Source organism: Populus alba, chromosome 16 (genome assembly GCF_005239225.2).
Source record: "Populus alba chromosome 16, ASM523922v2, whole genome shotgun sequence".
NCBI lineage: Eukaryota > Viridiplantae > Streptophyta > Magnoliopsida > Malpighiales > Salicaceae > Populus > Populus alba.
The window spans coordinates 6,332,143-6,354,730 of NC_133299.1; the positions used below are offsets into that span (position 1 = coordinate 6,332,143).

General features: G+C 31.9%; 3 protein-coding genes across 3 annotated transcripts; 1 reads left to right on the forward strand and 2 right to left on the reverse strand.

Moving 5' to 3' along the window:
* Positions 1 to 135: 135 nt before the first annotated feature.
* On the forward strand, positions 136 to 2,456 carry LOC118050972 (33 kDa ribonucleoprotein, chloroplastic). Its single transcript, XM_035061465.2, has 4 exons — positions 136 to 704; positions 838 to 939; positions 1,632 to 1,940; positions 2,034 to 2,456. The coding sequence occupies exons 1-4, from the start codon at positions 153 to 155 to the stop codon at positions 2,157 to 2,159; spliced, it is 1,089 nt and encodes a 362-aa protein (XP_034917356.1). The 5' UTR covers positions 136 to 152; the 3' UTR covers positions 2,160 to 2,456.
* A 1,576-nt stretch (positions 2,457 to 4,032) lies between these two features.
* On the reverse strand, positions 4,033 to 10,977 carry LOC118050963 (uncharacterized). Its single transcript, XM_035061454.2, has 12 exons — positions 10,883 to 10,977; positions 10,730 to 10,750; positions 10,522 to 10,622; positions 10,166 to 10,223; positions 10,021 to 10,064; positions 9,799 to 9,879; positions 9,074 to 9,144; positions 8,833 to 8,943; positions 7,708 to 7,790; positions 5,380 to 5,596; positions 4,731 to 4,814; positions 4,033 to 4,465 (listed from the first exon to the last, which is right to left on the reverse strand). The coding sequence occupies exons 1-12, from the start codon at positions 10,902 to 10,904 to the stop codon at positions 4,396 to 4,398; spliced, it is 963 nt and encodes a 320-aa protein (XP_034917345.1). The 5' UTR covers positions 10,905 to 10,977; the 3' UTR covers positions 4,033 to 4,395.
* A 2,614-nt stretch (positions 10,978 to 13,591) lies between these two features.
* On the reverse strand, positions 13,592 to 15,922 carry LOC118050951 (transcription factor bHLH91). Its single transcript, XM_035061433.2, has 4 exons — positions 15,684 to 15,922; positions 14,626 to 15,531; positions 14,058 to 14,477; positions 13,592 to 13,942 (listed from the first exon to the last, which is right to left on the reverse strand). Exons 2-4 carry the CDS (start codon positions 15,490 to 15,492, stop codon positions 13,826 to 13,828), a joined length of 1,404 nt encoding a protein of 467 aa, XP_034917324.1. The 5' UTR covers positions 15,493 to 15,531; positions 15,684 to 15,922; the 3' UTR covers positions 13,592 to 13,825.
* Between the last annotated feature and the right edge of the window lie 6,666 nt (positions 15,923 to 22,588).

The following is a 22,588-nucleotide window of genomic DNA, read 5'->3' on the forward strand; positions in this document are numbered from 1 at the left end:
AATAGCATTTAGCACCTTTTCTTGGCATGGCAATCTTGTCAGATGAAATTGCTACAGTGATACGGAGAGAAACGAAGGTGGGCAGCCGAGGAGAAATTCTGGTCCATGCCCAGAAACAAGAAGACCCAAACCCAAAGGGCCGAAACCAATAAATGCAAATAAAAAACCTTATCTTTCTTACTACTCCAAAAAAATCATCAAAACATATTTCAAACCCTCCATTCCTTGTCAATTTGTCTCACAGAATAAAAATGTCAGCTTTCTCCGTGGCAGCTTCAACTATAACTTCCTCTCCATTACACACAAAGCTCTCAAAACTCTCCTTCACTCACTCACAACTTCCAATCCCATCCCGCTTCTTATCAAAACCCTTCCTTAAACCTCTAAAACCCCTCAAACTCAACAGCCAAAACTCCAATTCCCTCCCTCGTTCCCAAGGCACTTTTGCTGCCTCTTTTGACAATTTTGAAGTTGAAACAGATGAAAACATCACAGCTCAAGATGACCCACAAAGTGAAACAGACGAATTTGACCAGGAAATTGTAGAAGAAGAAGAAGAAGAAGAAGAAGAAGAAGAAGAAGATGTGGTTGCGATCAAAGCAAGAGAAGAAGGGAAGCTTTATGTGGGCAATTTACCATATTCTATGACCTCTTCGGAATTGGCTGAGGTTTTTGAGGAAGCTGGTCGTGTTTTTGGTGCTGAGGTCTGATTTCTTTTGTCTTCTTGTTACGTTCTGAATGTTCTTCTTTTTTCTTTTTCCCTTTTTCTCTGTCTATGGAGTAGTAGACAAAGGAATAATGCTTATGATTCTTCTTTTTTTGCGGGGGGATTTTAAGGTTATTTGTGATCGAGTTACGGATAGGAGCAGGGGCTTCGGGTTTGTTACAATGGAAAGTGTTGAAGAAGCTAAAGAAGCTATTCGGATGTTCAATGGATCAGTAAGTGACTTCCATTTTTCTGGGTTGAGCTTTGTCTATGATTTCGAGTGCCAAAACCATGCCAAATTCCTTAGTTTTGCACTGGTATGATCTGTTATGAGGTTGTTTAAGTGTATGTTGAGGAGGTGGATAATGCTTATATCTCTAATCGATCGTGGCTAGAGTTAATTGTGTTTTGTGTCAACGACATTAGAAGTCCATTTTGTTCACTTACTAGTTGTCTGCATTTCGACTTCTGTTGTCATTGCATTGAGCTGGTGCAAAACCAATCATGTGTTATTGCCATCTCTGCGAACTGCTAAAAACGAAATGTAAGTTGGCTTCAAATTAATTTTCAGATGGTTAACAACTTGTTCTGAGATGTGGTCCAATTCTGATCATGATTTTAGCTGTCAACTGCATCTGTGTTCGGTCTTTATCTGAATAGAAAGAATCCAAGCTCTGATTGGTGGTGTTAGAAAATGCTTTGTCAACTAAAGAGTTTCTTTATGGAAGTTTTGTCCTGAACTTGGTACTTAGCATAACTGAGCTCCTATCCTTGTCCCAAACAATGTTTTTTTATTCCACATGTGTGCTCTTTTCTAGACGCCTGTTATCAAAGGTGAGAATCATGTTTATATTTGACTGCTGCTAATTGAGTACTATATGAGAAGATGAAAAATGGTGACAATGATGTTGGTGATGGTTGACAGCAAGTTGGAGGTCGAACTTTGAGGGTTAACTTTCCAGAAGTACCAAGGGGAGGTGAGAGGGAGGTAATGGAGCCAAGGATACGGAGTGGCTACAAGGGCTTTATAGACAGTGAGCACAAGATATATGCAGGAAACCTTGGATGGCGCCTCACTTCTGAAGGTCTTAGAGATGCATTTTCCAACCAGCCGGGCTTATTAAGTGCCAAAGTCATCTACGAGAGAGACACGGGGAGATCTCGTGGTTTTGGCTTTGTCTCCTTTGAATCTGCAGAGAATGCAGAAGCTGCTTTAGAAGCCATGAACGGAGAGGTAAGACCTGAACTGGCTGCTGTTGCTTTTGCATGCTTGAATTATTTTGCTTGTCATCCAGTGTTTTGATCAGCTGATATGTAATTGTAATAGGAGGTTGAAGGGCGGCCTTTGCGATTGAATTTGGCTGGAGAAAGATCCTACCCTCCTCCACCTAAGGAAAACAACACAGAAAACAATCTTGAGAGCAGTGAATTGTTGTCCAGCATTGGAGCCTGAGAGAACAATGGTAACTCTGTGGGTGCTTAAATTTTCTGTTAGATGGAGCACTCTGAGAAGATATAGCCATCAACTTCCAAATCTTTGACTATATGGACCTCTTTTGATCATGTGTTTCCCTTCATAACTGTAGACAAGCCAGTTGGTACAAAATCCGTAGAATTTGATTAGGGCTGCAGTCCTTTGCTGTGCAATTTGAGCATTATGGCTTGGATAGTAAAAATTTTAAATAGTGCCAATTAACCTATGACACTAAAAGAACTGGTTACTTATCGAGTTTTACTATTTACATATATATATATATAAAAAATGAAGCATCTGAATATTATTTTTAATCATTTTAGAACAAATCCAAGTATTCCATTAAGGGTTTGAGAGCTTGAAGGCATGTCTATTTTCTAAATGGTTATAGATAGCCTCCAATCTGTATTTTTTAAAAATAAGGGGCGGGGCCTGGGTTGATCCTTTACTGGCTCTTTTTTTTTTTTCTTTTTTTTAACTCCAGAAAATATTTATTGGATTAATTTTCTTTTTAATTTTAATGTGGTATTTTAATTTTAATTTTAATATTTTTTTAATGATTATGTATTTTATCTAAAAATAATAATACTAAGAATAGAATTCAAATAGGTTATTTATTATTAGAATATTTAAATAGATTTGAAATATGGTTTTTATTATTTTTATGATTTTTTTAGTTTTTAGTCACATAAAATAGACATGTTTCTTTTTTGTATTTATTTTATTTTAATAATCATAATTTTTTAAAAACAAAAATAGTACTTTCAATAAAAAAAACAATGCAATAGATCTAGATTCAATAACAATACTATAACATTTCATAATATTTTTTTAAAAAATCAGATCATCTCTGTGTAAAGTAGAGCAGGCCACAAACTCTTGAGGTGCAAGCAATGTTTTATGCAGGACAACTTGAAATAAAACATGAGTAAAAATTTATTGATTTTTTTTTAACATAAAAATTTGGGTCAATCAAGTTAATTCTCTTGAACCTTGACTTGAATTTTATCTCGAATCAACTCTAGAGTTAAATTTTAAAATTATGATAATAACTATTTTTATTCATACATTGACTTAAGTCTACCCGTGTTGACCCTCCTGGCCATGGCTTGGACCTTGCCTCAATTGATTTTTTAATCGAGTTTTAAAATTACAATAGTAACAATTTTTATCCATATATTAACATAAATCAACCCAGGTTGACCCTCCTGATCCATGACAGAGGCCTTGTCCTGAATTAATCCCCAAATTAAGTTTTAAAACTATAATAATTATTATTTTTATTTTATGTTGAGGTTAACCCGGGTTAATCCTCCTAACACGTGACTTAAAACTTACCCCTAGTCGATCCTCGAATCGAGTTTTAAGACTTTGATAATAACTATTTTGTCCTTATGTTAACCCGAGCTAATAGTCAACCCCACTTCTAACCCGGCCTTGCTCTGGATAGACCCTCAAATCAAGTTTTAAAATTATAATAATTATTATTTTTATTCTTAAGTTGACTTAGATAAACTTATGTCAACTCGACCCGTGACCCTAGACTCGATTAGTGACCAAGGCTTTGTCCTGGATCGACCCTTAGTTGAGTTTTAAAACTTTAACAATAATCATTTTTATTCTTACATGTCTATATTAAACAATTTTGAAATTAAAAGTTTTTACAAAAATATTTTAGAAATAAAAATAAAAATAATAAATATTCTATAGAAACATGTACTATATACCTCTTGTTTTGGAAAAACATAAATTCATTCTAAAACTGTCTCAAAACCATTTTTTTTTGTCTATTTTTTTAACTACAACACATTTCTATTTCTATTATCTTTGTTCCTTCTATTGACAATAAACAAACACAACCTTGACCTTAAGGATTATATAGAATCTCACGAGAGGAGTTGTTTCGGTACAAGTCAATGTGTATTGTCACTTGTCCAAGTAAATTTGCTGATAAACAGTTAATTGAAAAGTATGCAAGGAGAAATCCTCCCCATTCCAAACCGCTGGGCAGTTCTAGACAAAAAATAAAAAAACAAAGTAAAAAAGACACCTGGCAAATATGCAACCTTCACAAGATGATGCCAATGTTCTCGTTACAACAAGATGCCATGAGATGGAAGCATTATTTATGGCTTCAACAAATGGCGGCGGAACTGGCAATGTTAACACTAATGGGAATTTTTCTTTTTATGGCTCAAGCAAAACCACTAGAAGTTCATTGAGAATCAAGATGACCTGAAAGAAGTGCATCTGCAGCAGAATCCAAATCTTGGGGAAAGAAAACCCTGCAAAACAACATATGTTTTACAGAGAAAAAACTTTAAATCTAAAATAACTCTAGAAAGTAATTCGCCAGGCCCTGAATTTTCATTAACCTGGCTGCATTTCACCATGTTCTAATTTTAATATTCCCAGAGAAAAGAATCATCGATTAACCATGATAGGAAAATAGCAAAAGATCATCCCATGATTAGTTCCATCGCTTAGTGAGTGCTTTATTTGATGCCTAAATCAACAGCAGCGAATCCAGGAACTTCAGAAGGTGCTTACCTGCAGGTGTTGTGGTGAATGGTCCTGCTCATTGATTCTATTTCAGTGATGCCTTTGCATCCAGCCACAACCTCAAGAACTTGCCTGGAAAATAAACCCGTTTTGTTTCAAGAAACAGATGAAAAATAGTGAATCCAACTCAAAAACCACGAAGAAACTTTACTACCACAGTTTCTTAATTGCTGTCCAGGATGAAACTTAGGTTGATTAGTATAAAAGCCACAATAAACAATCCCAACTTAAAGAAGCATGGATTTTTCATTTTTTTTAAGGGCTACAGGTTTCAAGAAGAATGAGTAGCAGATTCCAGGATTTCCCCAAAATGCATCTGTGTGCACCATGGAAATACTCGTGTCAGCTGAGATTTCTGATCCAGAAGGATAATCTTTATATTGTCAGAGAATTCAGCTTATATATAAGCATCAACCTTAAAGTAATTATAACTGATTTGATGTCAAGACTGCAATAGTATTTGAAAACAGTTTCCATAACTAATTTGCAAGCCTCCCATTCTAAAACACTCCGTCTATCCAACATATATAAACTCCTTTATATAAATGTTAAGAAAAGGCTTCTCATCTTTAGAAACAAAAATAAAAATATGAAATAATAATGTCGGATATGCCATTGAACAAAATGTTTCACTTACCGAACTAAACAAGGCTCGTTACGACCTTTGACAATGCAATCCTGCTCATGCTTCTCTTTCTTCTTAGAAGGCCAAGTAGATTTTACAAACTTAATCCCAGCATGACTATTCTTGATTTCACAATATGGAGAATCCGTTTCAATCATCATTTTCTCAACAGGGATACCGCTCACAACATCTAGATTTTCAGGAGTTTTCAGAGAGCAACCATTTACACCTGTTGGTAGAACCCTAGTAAAGAACAATTCATGTAGCCATTGATAACTTGAAAATCAAACACCAAGAAATTCTTGCTAGTTGGTGACTAGGAAATAAGTAATAAATTCTCTTAAGCATTTAGTGCAGAACAGAAAAAACTTAACTTTCAGATATTGTTTTTGAGACAACCTAGACAATGAATGCCTAAATTCCATCATGAGCATCTTTTTAATTTGGATAATAATAATATTAAATTGTATCTAAGGATTAAGAGAGCGTGCCTAAGGAAAAAGAGCAGAAAAATATTGCACCCCAGTTGTTGTCATATTTTTTCTCTGATGACCACTGAATCTATATAATCGATGTATAGTAAACCCAAACCAGCAAGTCATAACTCTACATCTTACATAAACAAACCCATCAGAATCTTCGCAACAAAAAAAGAGCATCCATCACATCTCTATCAGGTAAGTCAAGCAAGCTCCATTATTTCACATCTCTGACCAATTTGTTTGAAGAGAAAGCCAAACAATCTCCACAAGATACACTGCATCCCCTTTTCTAAGTCACCAAACACCATATATCTACTCAGACTACCTAATATTTTACTTGTGCTATTAATGCCTCCTTATCTTCTTAGCATGTGTGTTACTGCCAAAAATGATCAGTTTCAAAGAACATGGAAAAGTAATCATATTCCAGTCTTGAAAACCCTTTGGAATTCCAGTAACATTTTGGCCTCTGCAAGCAATGTCAAAATTTCAAACCAGGGATTTCTAGGGCCTTAACTGCATCCTCTGTAACTGCAATACCAATCCTGGTGAGGACACCAAGCTCACACCACAGATTACACAAGTAATGAACAAAGACGATAAATGATGGCCTAGCCTGTCACTTTTTGGTTTGGGAGATTGAGCCCATCTAGGCCTATTTCATTGTTTTGTTTTATTTATTTGAGTTATTTATGTTAAACAGTTTCAATTAATGAGTCAAGCCCAGTTGGATGTTTTAGGGTTATGTTATTTATATATTTTTTTCATCTTATGATATGAATAATTTTTCTAAATCCTCTCTTTTTCCTAGCTTTTCTTCCTTACTTTTAATTCTTGGCTTCTTTATTTCTTTCTCTGCTTTTATTTCTTTTATTTATTGTCCCATGTCAACTTAAGTATCAGAGTCAAGTTCTTTTAATTGTTCTCACAATTAAATGATCTATGAGCTTGTTAAATTCCCGACATTCAATCTAGTCAGTAAATTCTAGATTTTGTGGGAAGCTTTCATCAACAGTAAAAAAAAAGTAGCAATCCATAAAATTTATTTCTTTTAGCCTTTCGTTTACAACAGCAGAACTGAACATATATATATATATATATATTGTTCATCTTCAACACAAGCTCATTCATCCCTAAACCCACACCTACCAGCCATCACCCACAAAGCACACTTCTAACACCACAGCCGCTGCAGAGTTGACCACATCACAAACTCGATCTGCTCATCTTCTCCAAATCAGAGCTACACTCGACGGGGTTGAGTTTCTTCGACCATGGGAGAGATGATGGAGATATCAAACCCACACCGCAGATTATACGAGTATATAGACGAAGAATGGTTCGGCCTGTCACTCTTTGGTTGGGAGATTGAGCCCATCACTCTTTGTTTTGATTTGATTTGGGTTATTTATGTTTGACAATTTTAATTGATGGGCCAAGCTCAATAGTTGGATGTTTTAGAATTATACTATTGATATGTTTCTTTTTCATCTTATGAGACAGTATTTTATGAATTGAATATATATCACATATTATTCCTCCTCTAAATTCTCTTCTCTTTGTAGCTTTACTTTCTTTCCCTTTTTTTTTTTTTTTTTAATTGTCCCACATCAAATCCACCTAAAACCATTACAATCTTTTCTTTCTTCCCCTAATTAGCAACACTTTATACAAAATTTGCATTTACAAAGATAAATGCATCTACCATGAATTCAGCTTCTTAAGAAGATGGCTTATAAATTTATCCGGTGAAATAATTCCTCTCATGTCACTATGTCGAAGACTCAAGCACCAAAAAGAAAAATCTAATGAAAAGCAGGGTAAAAGAAACTAGCAGATGCAAAAAGTGTATGCTCACCTATATACATATTATTAATTGCAAGGAGTTTTCCGCAATCTTCTGCACTACCAGTAAATGAATGAGTGACCCCGCCACTGAATCTGTAAATTACAATTTACTATGGAAATCAGTTCACTCCACATACTGCCTGGACATATGCCATCAAAGGAAAACAGTTATAAATAAGTGAAATTTATTAATGTCCGAACCACATTTTAAACTATGCCTTTCATTTTTCACTCAATGTCAACACATTTGGAGCATGAAATGGTTTTCCCTGAAAAGCATATTCAAGTTGAACCATTAACATGCAAATGATTGGGCGGTCATTTTTTAGAACAATGGTTAATATTTATGGATATAATTGATGCAGAACCACATAATAGAGTTTTTAGGACCACTTATTTTAGAAAGAAATATAGGGTTTAATTTTAATATTTAATTTCCTCATGTTTCCTACTCTTATGAGGACCTTTTATTTTATTTGGGTGCCTATAAATAAACACCCTAGACAGATACAGCTTAACATTTTCAGTTTTTATGGCAACTAAGAAACTCTAGAGAATAAACGAGAAACTAAACTGATGATAAAAGGGAGGAGGAAAAGAAGGGAAATCAAATTTCTTTTGTTTGGATTAAGAGAAGTGAGAGAAATGAAGTTTTCGTTGTTTTGATATATTGATGGAAAAGAAAGGAAAACAGTTTTTTAGAGGTCACAATGAGCAAAATTCTGTCAATTTTTTCATTTCCTTCGCTATCCTCCCAATTTAGGCGAAAAAATTTAGTAAGTCAAAAGGTCAGATTTATTTTTCCCTCTTTTCCCTTCTCTTCCTTTCATTTCTATTGATAATTTTAGCATCCAAACAAAGGAAAGTGGCTTAAGTTCCTTTACATTATTCTCCTTTCAACTCCTTTCCCTCAAAACAAATGCACTGTTTATTGATTGAAATAAAAAACCTAAAATTTTCTTCATGATTGAGTGTTTCTCTCTTGTTTTAGTTATCTCTTGATTTGGTGATGTTGTTGTGGTTCTACATCAATAATTTATGCAAAAGGCTATTGGGCAGCCTGAAAGAAAGGTGATAAAACAAAATTTTAGCCACCATTATCTGGTTCCTTCATCTACAAATAGAGGAAACTAACCTTTCTTTGTTACGTTCTACAATTTCACAGAAATCTGCCGCAGCTGCACGCATATGTAGAAACATCGGTAGCTTTGTGGCATGTGCTAATTCAAACTGCTTCTCAAAGTACCTGCTTGTTGATATGGAATTATGGATAATTAAAGTGCCCACATGTAATAGGAATAGATGAGAATGACGCGCAACTAAATAATGAGGACCAAAGAAATCCACAAGGAACATTTTTGTCAGCAATGGCTTACTTCTTTTGAATATCTGCTGGGCAAAAGTGAAGCCTGTCATAATCCAGTCCACACTCGCCAATAGCCACCACCTTACATTCAACATCCAAGAACAAAGTGCATCATAAAGAACACTACTGATGTAAGTAGAATAGTATAACAAACAAGTTTTGAAATGTGGAAAATCAATGAAAAGGTTAAGACTAGAGATCAAAGAAGCAGAAAGTTTTCAAATTAATAGTATCATTAGAATCACTCTCCAAGAACAAGAGGCTACATAATGACACAAGATAACTCTTCTATATATAGAATTATTAATCATATTTAAGTCAAGAATAAATAAGATTTAATGACTTGCTATTAATATCAACAATGTAAGGCCACATGCACAATTAAATGCAAATTTGTTTTTTTTTTTTTTTTAAATGAGGCATCATTATTCAGAGAATAATAAAATTCAGTGGATATGTGTTGGGATTATAGCATTTTGCATCACTCTCTTCTTAGAAAGAATTAAGTTAAATTTTTTTATAAAAAAATAAAAAATTGGGCATCATTATTAGGGGAATAACAAAATTCATTGGATAGGTTGGGATTGTAGGATTCTGCATCACTCTCTTCTTAGAAAGAATTAAGTTAAACGTTAATTTAATATCTTTTATGATCCAATTATATTAATATTTCACATATTCTCAAATTTGTGATGCCTTATCATTGTCCTATGAAGAAGACCAAAAAAAGCATACCTTTCCTTTTTGAATTCCCTCTTTGGCCAACGACAAGAGAGCCTGAAAATGCTTTTCTGGATCCCCACTCTCTTCAAACTCCTGAATAGATTAAAAGAAAAGGAAAACAAAAAAGAGCACCATCAGGAACATCTCTAGACTCCAACAAAACCACAGTTTGTAGATAAATTTAGAACACATGAAATCACTACAAGTAACCAAACTTCAAGATGAGTAATCAACCTTACACCTTGTTGGGTGGACTCCAACCGTACAAAAAAGCCTTCCTGTGACAAACAAAAAACTTTCAGATAAACAAAAACCAGAAACCCTTCTAATAAATAAGCAAAAGCAACATGTATTATTAAGAAGATAACAATTGCAAGACCATCAGTCTCCGAAATGGCAAGAGCTTCCTTCGACTCCTCAAGGGACCCACCAGTCACCTATGAACACAAACCCAGATCAATTAACATCATCTTAAAGCAAACGATTTCATTATCTACTAAAGGTTTCAGGTAAAATTTTCCCATTTTGTTTATTAACCATTTTTTAACATTTGATAATCTAAAACAAGTCAAAACGCAGAAACGGCAACTTGATATTTAAAAACCAATAATATCAAAAACTACTTCATTTAAGTTCTTAAAATTATCAAAAACGCATAAATGGAACTTCATTAGACCAATTAAGTTATTAAAATGATTAAAAGACCAAACATGATAAGAGGGTAACGAAACATACAATGATTCGATCTACACCAGCGTTCCAAGCCCTGCTCAACACGTTGGCTATATCAGCTACATGGTACTGCTTCCCATTGTAGATTCCTTTGAACATTCCATCTGCACGGAATTTTACACACGCACTGTTCAGTTTAAGAAGTTGAGAATAAGATAGAATGGAATTTAAAAATATGTTAACAATGTGTTTGATGAAATGTCTGACTGACCTGTGAAGTTCACAGCTATATCTGCTTTTAGAGAAAACAACAAAATAACACGGAAAAAAAAAAGGGAATGAATTGAGTAAATTTAGGTTTTTCGAGATTAGAGATAAAAGACAAGAAAAGAAAAGAGAGGGATTTATAGTTAGTATCACTCGCCTATCATTCGTAAGGTTGCCATTGCTATTCAGAGACAGAACTTCCTGTTTGGTGGTGTCTCTGAAGGAGCACTTATTACTTCCCCTTCGTAAGCGACGTCGTTCACTGGCTGTCAAAATGGACCACTATTATACCAACAGGCTCTGTAGTTTAGGGCCCATGGCCCTGTTTAGCGAAGTTCTGATCTGTTCGTCCAAATGTTTCGAGACTGGTTTTCCTGGCCCAATTTCTAGAAAGGCTGTTCGCATTCCAGAGAAATTATACATAACAAGAGAAAGAACCTGGTCCGTTGGATCATAATCTTAATATCACATCGAATGACGGGTCATTTAATAGACAACTTGGATCCATGTTAAAATAAGAAAGTAACTTTGATTACTATACAGTTGATTATGATCAAAAGAGCTCGTCATGATGCGTATTTCTACCGGTAGTTTCAATTATTAATTGTTGCTTTCTTTGTTAAATTATTTAACTGGAGTAGTGTTGTGATCAAGTGGTGTTGTTGAAAATTGGTGTAATGGGCCTAATGGGCTTAATTCATGATTCTATATAAACAATCCTTTTTATGGTAATTTACTACTAGAATTTTCAAATTTACCGACGATATTTTTCAGGATATTTATACTTACAATCCTTCAATACAAAACTTGCTGACATGATCATGAACAGAAGTCATTAAAAAAACTCTAGTTGGTGATTTGTTGTGTGTCGGTGAGTTCGTCAGTAATAATTTTATAAATGGATTTACTTACGGATAAAGTGTGCAACAAAAACAAACTTTGTCCACTTCATTTCATCAGTACTTCCATCATTAAATATAAAATATCACCAACAGAAAAATCGTATATCATTCTATCAGTGATTTTTTTGTTTGTCAGTGAATTTGACATGTAACTGTCAAACAGACTGTTTATTATTTCGTCAAGGAGTAAACAGTGGTAGTGGTATTTCTAGTAATTCTTTTTCAACTCTTTGAAATATACTGATGTGCTATGTTTATCGATAACCCCGTCAGTAAGAATTTTAAAAATATATTTTTTAAAAAATCTATTAAATAGAAACAGAAAATAATTAAAAAAATAAATTAATATAAAATTTAAATATTTATTACAAATTTAAAGAGTTCAAATACACATATGCAATGGCCAATAATTTACTATGATTTATACACCCATCTCATGATGGTTTGTTAGAGTCTTTCAAAAGATTAAAAAAAAAAAAAAAACCTAGTCGTGTCTACATTAAGTTCTCCATCTACTATTGGACATTGATTGATATAATCTCGATTCATTCTCATTACATCCATAACCATATTCATATAATGATTATTATTATCATCTATAACTTCATGCACGTTGCTAAAACTAAAAGTTGACTTAACCACCCTTTCTATCATGGTTTCATAAGGAACATATGATTCTTTGTGTGCAAACTAACACATGTATCTCTCCAAAAACCCTTTTTTGATAGAGGATGCATCATTATAATAGTTAGATTGAGAAACATTTTATTTTTATACCTCTTACATGGACATCTAATGCCTAATTCACTAATATCTCTTAGTTATATAATGTGTAATTAATAAAACCTTAAACCCTATTAAGATAATTAATTCATCCTACACAACCCTTCAGGTGAATCTCAATACATTCATGAATGATCATCCATTACTTATGTCAAACTTATATAGAAATTTGATGACAATAAGTATTAAATAATTACGCAAACTAAATAAACAATAGAACATTGGTTTAAATCAAACTATTCTAATAGTACAACTATATCATTATCAATTATCTAAATAAATTCAATTTTTTATACATTTACCAAAAATTTCAACTTAACAACAAAATTAACAAAATATAAAATGAACTCGTTAAATAAGTCATTATTTATTTCATCACAAAACACCTAAGTCACAAATTAAAATTAAATTTTAACAATTTACAAACAAGTATAATTTTACAAAATCTCAAACAAACCCTAACATGTACAAATCATATATTCATACAATAAATTTCTATGGAAAAAAGCTATAATACAAGTAAACACTAAAAAAAAAAATATTTACTACAAAAATATACAATAAAAATTAACATTTTAAAATTGAGTTTAAAAAGAGAGAGAATATTTTTGCTTGCTTGAAGTGGAAAATTCAATAAAATCTAAATCAAAACAAAAATGCTGGCAATCTGAGTATTGAAGTGGTTGAATTTGTATGAAGTGTGAGGTTGATCTATAATAAAATTGGGGGGGTGTTTGTTTTTGAGAAAAATAGAGGAAGAAGAATGGGGAATTGAGAGGAAAGTTATTTGCCAGGTCATAAATTAAATATTATAAACAAATTTAATCGAAGGATTTAAATTTATCATTAATTTTGTCTGTAAATATGACGCATCATTGTTGTCGGTGTTTATTAATAACTACTACTAGGTCATATTTAATTGGAAAAATTCACACAAATTATCAACGGAATATTTCCAATTGGTGTGTCTGTATATTTTGCTAATTTTATGGCAGTGATTCTAGCCTTCGCCCAAAAATGAATATAGGACTCTTTCACTCCTTAGCATCCTTGAACACAGAAACATCTTCATTGTCGGTGAGTCAGCACTTAATTCAAGCAAGAGTTGAAACCTTTTTTTATGGGATTATCAAATGAGATTGTGCAGAAACAATCAGAGCATACCACATAGTTCACCAACATGACAAGGAACTTAGTTAATTAGCATAAACTTCAACCTTGGGAATAAACATATAAAAGCAGCTGTATGATTATCCTCCCACCAACATTGTAACCACTAGTATCTATACCTTGCCTATTAATTCCCTATTGTTCCCTCAACACAGGCAAAGAGTGATCGTCTAAACAAGAGCACAGAAAAAGAGTTTGATGTTCTTAATTATAACTAAAGAATATGAATACGATGTCCTCCCACACTAATAACAACTGCCTGCAGCTGGTACAGTAGTAGTACTAGATGCATACTGCCTGTCCACAACCTCAATCAGTCTGTTGGCTATGGCACTAGCATAAACACATGATCCTTCATTTATCTGCAACATTACAAGTACATGTCTCCATCAAAACCCCTCCTTTTTGAATTAATTGTGTGCTTATTAAACCAAGCAATTTAAATTTAAAGATGGAGGCTGATACATGAAAACTGACCTTGGTGTTGAACAGAAAGCTGTAGTAATCACCGATAAGGCCACCAGCAGCATGGTGGAGATCAAGCTGAAGCTCATCAAGGACTTTGGAGACATATAACAAGCAATTAACTCTCTTTCTCTGAACCAGTTTGATTGTAACTTCGTCTTCGATTAGGCGGACATCTACCTCGGTGTCCTTGGACTTCCTCTGAAGCCAAGAACTTCTTAATGATCCGTTACTGTATGTTGACTGATCTGGTTCAACCTTGGTGTCAGAATTATCAAGAACTTCTACCCCACCATCTTCTTCAGTCTTGCGCCATTTGCTTCTCTCTCGACCGCATCTCTTCTTCTCCACTAGTAATTTTAGCTCCTGAACCGTCCGAAGAAGTTCTTTGATATAATCAATTGCTTCTCCCACCACAGATGCCCTATCGTTCTACCACACCAAATAATGGATATTTAGCATCCAAAAATATGAACAGGGTCATTAAGAAGCAAATGACACCAAATAACAATGATCAATTAATATATATATGGTAATTAAGCAAATGTAATAGAGCTGATCATGTGATATTAACTAGTACCTTGGAAGGATTTGGAACCAAGTTCCTCAAAGCAGTGTACTTTCCATTCAAGTGTTCTCTCCTTTGGCGTTCCGTAGCGAAATGCTTAGTAACTTTGCCAGTCTTCCTAATTCCCTTACCAATGCAAGCCATTTCATCAGTAAACTCAAAAACCCCATCTCCATGATCCCCATCCTGGTAACTAAGGCCTCCACCACTTTGTCCATCCACATGATCATCCCCTTGGCCTCCACCAAACAAGGGCGTGGGCAAAGTATAACCATGCGGGGGCAAAGACTGAACCAGTTCCCTAAACAAATGAGGCTGTGGAGCAAGTGTGTATGGGTCGAAACGCGCAGATGTGTTGTCCACCCCCATGAAGCCCAAAGGAGCCTTATGGGCAGGGTTTGTAAAGGAAATTGATGAATTAGGAAGCAAAGTAGATGTTGATGTGCATCTAGGCAAGTTGAAAAGATTAAGAAGGTCTGGTGGCAAGGAGGATTGTGTATTAGCAGTAGCATCAAAGCTACTATTTTGATCAAGTACTTGGTGCATCTCTTGGAATTGAATGATATTGGGATCCCAATTGGAGGAGTGGTCATATGATAGGAGTTGAGTAGGGTACTGTTGCATTAAATGGTGGTTGGTATTGTTATTGCTGAAAGCCATGTGATGTTGAAGTTGGATTTCTTCCATGGAGGCAGCAGCAGCAGACTCTTCTTGGGGGTAATGATTGGAAAACTCTTCCATGGATAGTTTGAGATGCTCTTCAAAGCTATTTGTGGTACTGTTACCTGCCATGAGTGGTATAGCATGGCAAAACCCATCATCAGTAACATCTTCTACCATGGAGTTGTTGGGTTCAAAGCAAGCTGTCTCTACATACATGTTTAGGATGACAATATGCCTTGGTTACCCTTTGGTCTCCTGCAAAATGTATTAGTTAGAACCAAAAATGAGACCCCCAGAAAGAAAGAAAGAAATGAAATGAAATTTATGAGTTCGTGATGGAAAACAAAAACCCAAAAAGAAACCAAAGAAGTTGACAGTACTAGCTAGTACTCCATTGAAGAACTTACAAAGAAAAAGCTTGCTTTCTTGATTAGCTAGTTCTGAGAGAGAGAGAGAGAGATGGAATTTTATACTCCTATATAGGAAGGGGAAAGGAGGAGGTAGGAGGAGAAAGGGAATTGAAAGTTGTAACTGAATACTGTGTATTTTATACAAATATTAATAAAATAATTCTAATAAAATAATATATATTATATATTATTCTTTAGTGTTGGAATTCAAATGAATTAGTTGGGGAGGGCGGTGTTCTTCAAGAAAAAATCTTCGTCAGGATTGTTAACTATTTTTCATGTGATGATTTCCTTCCTTTTCTGTCAGAAGGAAGGCAGGTTGTTACCAAGATTCCCCGCAAATGGGTCCTACTCATTATCTGAACATGATTTTCAGTTTTTTTTTTTTAATATATATATATATATATATATATATATATATATATATAATATATATAAAATAAGATGGATGGTTTTCTTTTACTTTTTTTTTCCTTGCAAAGAGCAGCAGCTCAATCACAGGTTAGAAGTTGCCGTTATTTTTTATTACATTTTAATTTTTGTATTTTAAATTATTATTTTAATTTTTTTTATTGTTTTGATGTTAAAAATTAATTTTTTTAAAAAATTAAATTTATTATTTTTAATACATTTTCAAGTAAAAAAATCTTTCAAAATCAATCTTTATTACACTTTCAAACATTTCTTTATTTTTTAATTTTTTTGGTTTTAATTTAATTTAAGTTTTTAGTGCTTTTAAAATTATTTTAATTTATTGAAATTAAAAATAATTTTTTTTAAAAAAATATTATATCAATATATTTATATAAAAAAACATATTTTTAAAAAATCATGAAAGTTTGTGGGATATTTGCAGCCTGCAGGTGCTAATACGCTTATAGACTGCCTAGAAAAATACCCATAAGAATCAATCGTGGGCCGTACTTTGGAGTGCATATCTCTGTTCAACTGCAAGGCATGTACAAATTGATCACTCAATAATTTGTCCACCTCTCTCTTTAAAACGAAAGAGAAAGAAGACAGAAAAGGGTGCCTGCTTTGTTATAACTAGCCTCTTTTCATGTATTAAATTGACAAAAAGAATTACTAAGAGCGTAGATTGATATTTTGATGATAGGTATGTTTTAAAGTGATTTTTTTTTGTTTGAAAATATATTAAAAATAAAAAAAAATGTGTTTGTTTTTAAGATAGCTTCTGTGATTGTAATTTTTAAAAAATAAATTTAAAAGAAGTTTGGTTAGGTGTGATTAATTGGATTTAGATACATGTTTGGTAAAAATTGTGGTTGAGGTTTATATATAGAAAAAAATATGTATAAAATATATAGTTGTGATTGTTTTTTCAAAAGTGTTTTTTACTTGGAAATGTATTAAAATATTTTTTTTAAAAAAAAACTTATTTTAATATCATTACATCAAAATGATATGAAAATACAAAAAAAATAAAAATTAATTTGAAGTAAAGTAAAAAATTAAATTTTTTTTTAAAAAAAATACTTTTGAAACATAAAATCAAATAAAATTTTACGAAACTCAGTTAAAAAAAATATAAAAAATTAATTAATAAAAACTATATCTTAAACTCAAGTTTTTTATAGACTCTATAATATAAAACATAGTATGATATATTACTAAACACCTAACTATAATTTTTTATACCATAAACATAAAAACTACAAATATAAAAAAACATGTCAAAACCGCTTCACAAAAAATTATGATTTCAAACTCAAGTTTTTAATAGGCTTCACAGTATAAAATACAATCTGATATATTACTAAACATCTAATTATATTTTTTTTACACCATAAATATAAAAACTACAATTAAACAAACACACCCTGAATCTCTTTTCCTTTAATTCTTTGTTTTTTAAATTTCAATTCCGTTGTTAACAAGGGATTGATCACTAAAAATGGTGATTTTTTTTTTTTTTTGTTGGTGATCAGAAAGGAGGCAAAAGGCTAATAAATCATGACGGTGGGGGGATTCTGAGAATTGCAAGGGCTAAGCAACTGCTAAAGGTTGGAATGTCAGGCAGGTACTTCTGTAGCTGTGTCAGGACATTTTTCTTCTTTGTAATCAGAGGAGGACAGTGTTGTCCATCTCCCCCGCAGTGAACAGTACATTGGTGTTAACGCAGTACACTTTACATTTGACCGGTTCATGGCTTCTCCTCAGGACCGTTTAGTACCTTTTTTATATACACACTAGCTATTTAGAGTATGTTTTTCAATGGAATAGGAATTGTTTTTTAAATAATTTTTTATGTAAAAATATATGTTAATAATATTTTTTTATTTTTTTAAAAAATTATTTTTAATATCAGCATATCAAAATGATCCAAAACATATAAACTATATTAAATTTTAACATACAAATAGAGTCTTAATAATTTGCGATTCAACATGGGTTATATTTATTTTTTCATAAAAAATACAGGTTTTTGAAAAAAAAACTTTTTTTATATAAAAATTATAAATATAAATTAACAAACTTAATTATATTTTATAAATATTGGTGATAAACCATCATTTCAATACCTTAGCAGAAAAAAGATGTCACGGCAATTCAAATGATACAATAAAAAAATATTTTTAAATATTAAAAGACGTTGCCCGTATGGCCTGAGAAACATCAATTTCTCCCACACGTTAGAGTGTGCATTGAAGCGCATTAATCAATTTAAATTTTTTTTTCTATATTTTATATTCATGAAAACAGATTAAAAATACAAAAATTCCTTGGACATCAATTTTAAAATATGTGGTTTCAGTGGAGTTGTTTCATCGTATAAAAAGATTTATTTTTCCCTAAACAATCTAATAATAACTACTACACACGGTAACCAACTTAATAATTTGTATGGGAAGTCTAAAATTATCATGTTCAAGTAAATATTACCTCTGAGTCTGTATGGAAAGAGTTTTTCCAAAGCCTTTAATTCTACATGTCTCCTAACATATCTATATATGTTTTATTATTTCATTTTAAATAAAAATATATATTTTAAGTTTTGGTTTTGACATAAATGTGATAATTTAAAGTGTGAAGAATATAATATTTTTATTGGACACAGACACGTGTTCGATATATTTATGATTTTTATTATTATCATACAAAGAACCAAATGGTAAGAAAAAACATGAGGTTGGACCTGCAAAGGTGGCATAACTGAGATGCTTATAGGCTAGAAAGGGTGCAAGCTAATTCATATAAAGGCCCAAGTTGGTCGGCGAATTATGGATAAATTGTTTCATGGATGTATATATTTAGGTCAAAAATAAATAAAAAATAAATAAAATAAAAATTATTCACGCGAATTGTGGGTATTGAAGCGAAAGGATGGTAGTTTAGGTCGGAGGGGTAGATCGAAGGTGTGTTTACTCCATGTATGTGTGGTCCCCTCCATGATTTCAATAAATACTCCACCTCTTCCATGCAAATTGCTACCTCAAACTAACCCCTTATTTATCCTTCAATTTTGAGTGCATAAATTCATTAATCTTAAAATAGATTTAATTTGATTAACGTATGAATTGTTTCGAAAGTATTAATTTTACACAAGAAAAATCCCAATCTCTTGTGTGTGGATTGCAACCAAAGTAGCTAGCTCCTACCTATAATGGGATTTGATATGGGATATATGGGTGGATTTTTTTCATCATATAGAGTTTATTTAACAATATAATTATGGTTGTTTTTTAAATAATTTTTCATGTTAAAATACATGCTAATTATATATATATATTTTTATTTTTAAAAAATTATTTTTGATATCAGCATATCAAAATAATTTAAAAAAACTAAAAACATATTAATTTAAAATTAATAAAAAAAATTAAATTTTTAAAACAAAGAAAAAAAAAACAGGCTGCAGGAATATGATGATTTTTCTTTTGTATATGTTCTTGTTTTCTTACCAAGAGGAAACAGCTTAATTTGCTAAAGAATCATGGAAAGTTTGTGGGGGTGTTAATTTCCAGGTCCTAATTACTACGGTTTTTAATTGCCTAGAAAAATCACCAATAAGAATCAACCAATGAGAAGGACGACAGACAAGTTTGTGGGGGGGGGGGGCATATTCTGGAGCTCATCTCTCTGTTCAACTGCAAGGCATATACAAATTGATCACCCAAATCATGCGCAACAAACAACAACAGGACATGCTCTGTCTCCATTCAATAATTTGTCCGCCTCGCTTTTTTAAAACCAATGAGAAGGACGACAGAAAAGTGGACCTGCTTTGTTATAACTTCCCTCTTTTCATGTATTAAACTAGGTTCGGTGATGTTACCGTTGGGTCGGACTACAATATCTGCACCTGAGCTCGATCCCAATCCAAACCTGAACTTGATTGAGTATAAATTAAACCTAACTCAATTAGGGTTTGAGCATTCATTGTTCATCCCTTGGGTATTTATTAGATGTTCATACTCCAATTTGAACAAAAAAATCAAAATATAACGTGTTGTGCGTTTAATAAATCTTGTATAAAAGTAAAAGGATTTATCTTTTTATCTAATGATTTAAAATATAACAATTTTAAAAAACACTTCAAATTTGTATCAATCATATAGATTAACAATAGAAATAAACAATAGAAATCTAAACATTAACATGCTCAATGAGGGGGGTGCATTTCAAATACTAGATAAAAAAACAGCAAGTACACCTTTAAAACAAATAAAACAAAACATTTAACAACAAATTCTTTAAATAAAACAAGTTCAATTCCAAAAAAACATTTCCTCGTGATTACAAGTGGAGAGTACAACTCTTCACTTAACAAGTGGAGAGTACAACTCTTCACTTAACAAAAACGCAGCAAGAAGCATGAAAAAATTGCTTGCGCAAAACCTGTGATCAAACATCAGATTTTTGTAGGTCCCGTGAGCCAAAACGCAGCTGCTAAAAATAACCAAACATTATATTATTGAGTTTGACAAAAAAATGCAACATCTAACACAGAGCCAAACACTTTCTTTAACTTCCCTCTTTTCATGTATTAAACTAAGATCGGTGATGTTACCGTTGCGTTGGAATTGCAATATATGCACCTGAGCTCCATCCTAACCCAAACCTGAACTTGATCAAGTATAATTTAAACCTAACTCAATTAGGTTTTAAGTATTCATTGTTCATCCCTTAGGTATTCATTGGATATCCGTTTTTCAATTTGAACAAAATACCAAAATATAAAGATCTATTTTTTTTTTTATCTAATGATTTAAATATAGCAATTTAAAAATCATTCAAATTTACATCAATCATATAGATTAACAACATAAATAAACAATAAAAATCAGACATTAATATATTAATAGAGAGGGGTGTATTTCAAATGCTAGAAAAAAAAATACAACAAGTACACCTTTTAAACAAATAAAATAGGAACATTTAACAACAAGTTCTTTAAACAAAACAGGTTCAACTCAAAGAAAACATTTCCTCGTGATCACCAGTCTTTTGCAAGGGTGCTTGTTTCTTCTACAAAATCTATAACCTGCACAATTTTTCAATAAATAACCTCTAATTTCTAGAGATTGCATTTTCAATTAATAACATGCATTATATCTAATTTGTTATGCCAGACAATTAAACATTAAACTAAAGCTCCAACACATACACATCAACTTGATACAACATTAGTGCCACGGTCTGCATGAATAAAAATACATATGAGAAGCAAAATATTATATCAAAATTATAAAATACAAAAAATTTATTAGTATTAGTACCAATACTTGTAATAAACTCATTTATACCACCGACCAACTTTCAAGATGTAGCTTATTAAATCTGTAACTATTTAAGCCAATTTTATAGCAACTAAATTTAAGCAAACCCTAGTTCCAATTTATAAACTAGTTCAATTAACTATTTGACTATGCTGCTCTATTAAATATTTATTAAATGGCATGGTAGTTTAGCCTGTACAAAGGAAGTACAATAGACTTCCATAAACACATTAGATTCTAAAGTTGGATAGGTAGAAATTGAATGTACTCAAACATGGACAAACTTTAACAACAACTAGTCCTAGATAATCTAGACTCAAATAATTAGATTATAGTTATAAACCGACCTAAAGAATCAAGACATTAAAGATAACTAAAAGCAAAACTAGAAAACTAAAAGATAAATATAGATCTTGATATTTGATTCTACAATATAAAATATTTACTTGATTGTATTTAGTGAGTTTGTTTTATTAAATTATTTTTTTATTTAATCAAATGATAATAGAAATAGATACATACATGAAACTAATTGAATAAAATAAAACGGAAAAGAATATTATGCAATGTTGCACATATTAGAAATATTATCTAAAAAATATTATTTTATTCTTAAAAATAAAATACATATATATAAAACATAAAACATAAAAAATATTATATATGAATCATAATATTCTCTTAATAAAATAAATACATACAAAAAAATTTCTTAAAAATAAAAATCTCGATTCAGAAAAAGGCTAAATAAGAAAATAAAAAATCGTAAAGGAGATATATCAATGGAAACATAAATTTTTAAAAATATATATAAAAAAGGTATCACTTAAATTAGAAGTACAAAATTGGATTAAAAAAAACAAATAAAACAATTTTGAGTCAACCTGAGTTAGCATGATAGACATGTAACCTAGATAATAACAGGCAAGCCAACTCAAGTTAACCTCCAAAACTCGTGGTCCAAGTCATGAGACTTATTGAACTAGATAGAAAAGAAATTGACAAACGTAATTTTAAAAAAAATAATAATAATGTCAAACGATTAAATAAATAAATAAAAAGCTAAAAAAGAATGTCAACCTGAGTTAACTTTTCAAACTTGTGACTTGGGTGATTAGACTACAAGGTCTATAAATAAAAAAAAACTGTGAAGTTCAATCC

Excerpts from the sequence above, each read along its gene's own strand:
- LOC118050951 (XM_035061433.2), bottom strand. The coding sequence starts at position 15,492 with ATGTATGTAGAGACAGCTTGCTTTGAACCCAACAACTCCATGGTAGAA. Across the intron at positions 14,478-14,625 it reads TGGTTCCAAATCCTTCCAAG|AACGATAGGGCATCTGTGGT; the intron begins GTACTAGTTAAT and ends TTGGTGTGGTAG. Across the intron at positions 13,943-14,057 it reads GCTTTCTGTTCAACACCAAG|ATAAATGAAGGATCATGTGT; the intron begins GTCAGTTTTCAT and ends GTAATGTTGCAG.
- LOC118050963 (XM_035061454.2), bottom strand. The coding sequence starts at position 10,904 with ATGGCAACCTTACGAATGATAG. Across the intron at positions 10,751-10,882 it reads GGCAACCTTACGAATGATAG|ATATAGCTGTGAACTTCACA; the intron begins GCGAGTGATACT and ends CTCTAAAAGCAG. Across the intron at positions 4,466-4,730 it reads ATTCACCACAACACCTGCAG|GGTTTTCTTTCCCCAAGATT; the intron begins GTAAGCACCTTC and ends GTTGTTTTGCAG.
- LOC118050972 (XM_035061465.2), top strand. The coding sequence starts at position 153 with ATGCAAATAAAAAACCTTATCTTTCTTACTACTCCAAAAAAATCATCA. Across the intron at positions 705-837 it reads GTCGTGTTTTTGGTGCTGAG|GTTATTTGTGATCGAGTTAC; the intron begins GTCTGATTTCTT and ends GGGGATTTTAAG. Across the intron at positions 1,941-2,033 it reads TAGAAGCCATGAACGGAGAG|GAGGTTGAAGGGCGGCCTTT; the intron begins GTAAGACCTGAA and ends TAATTGTAATAG.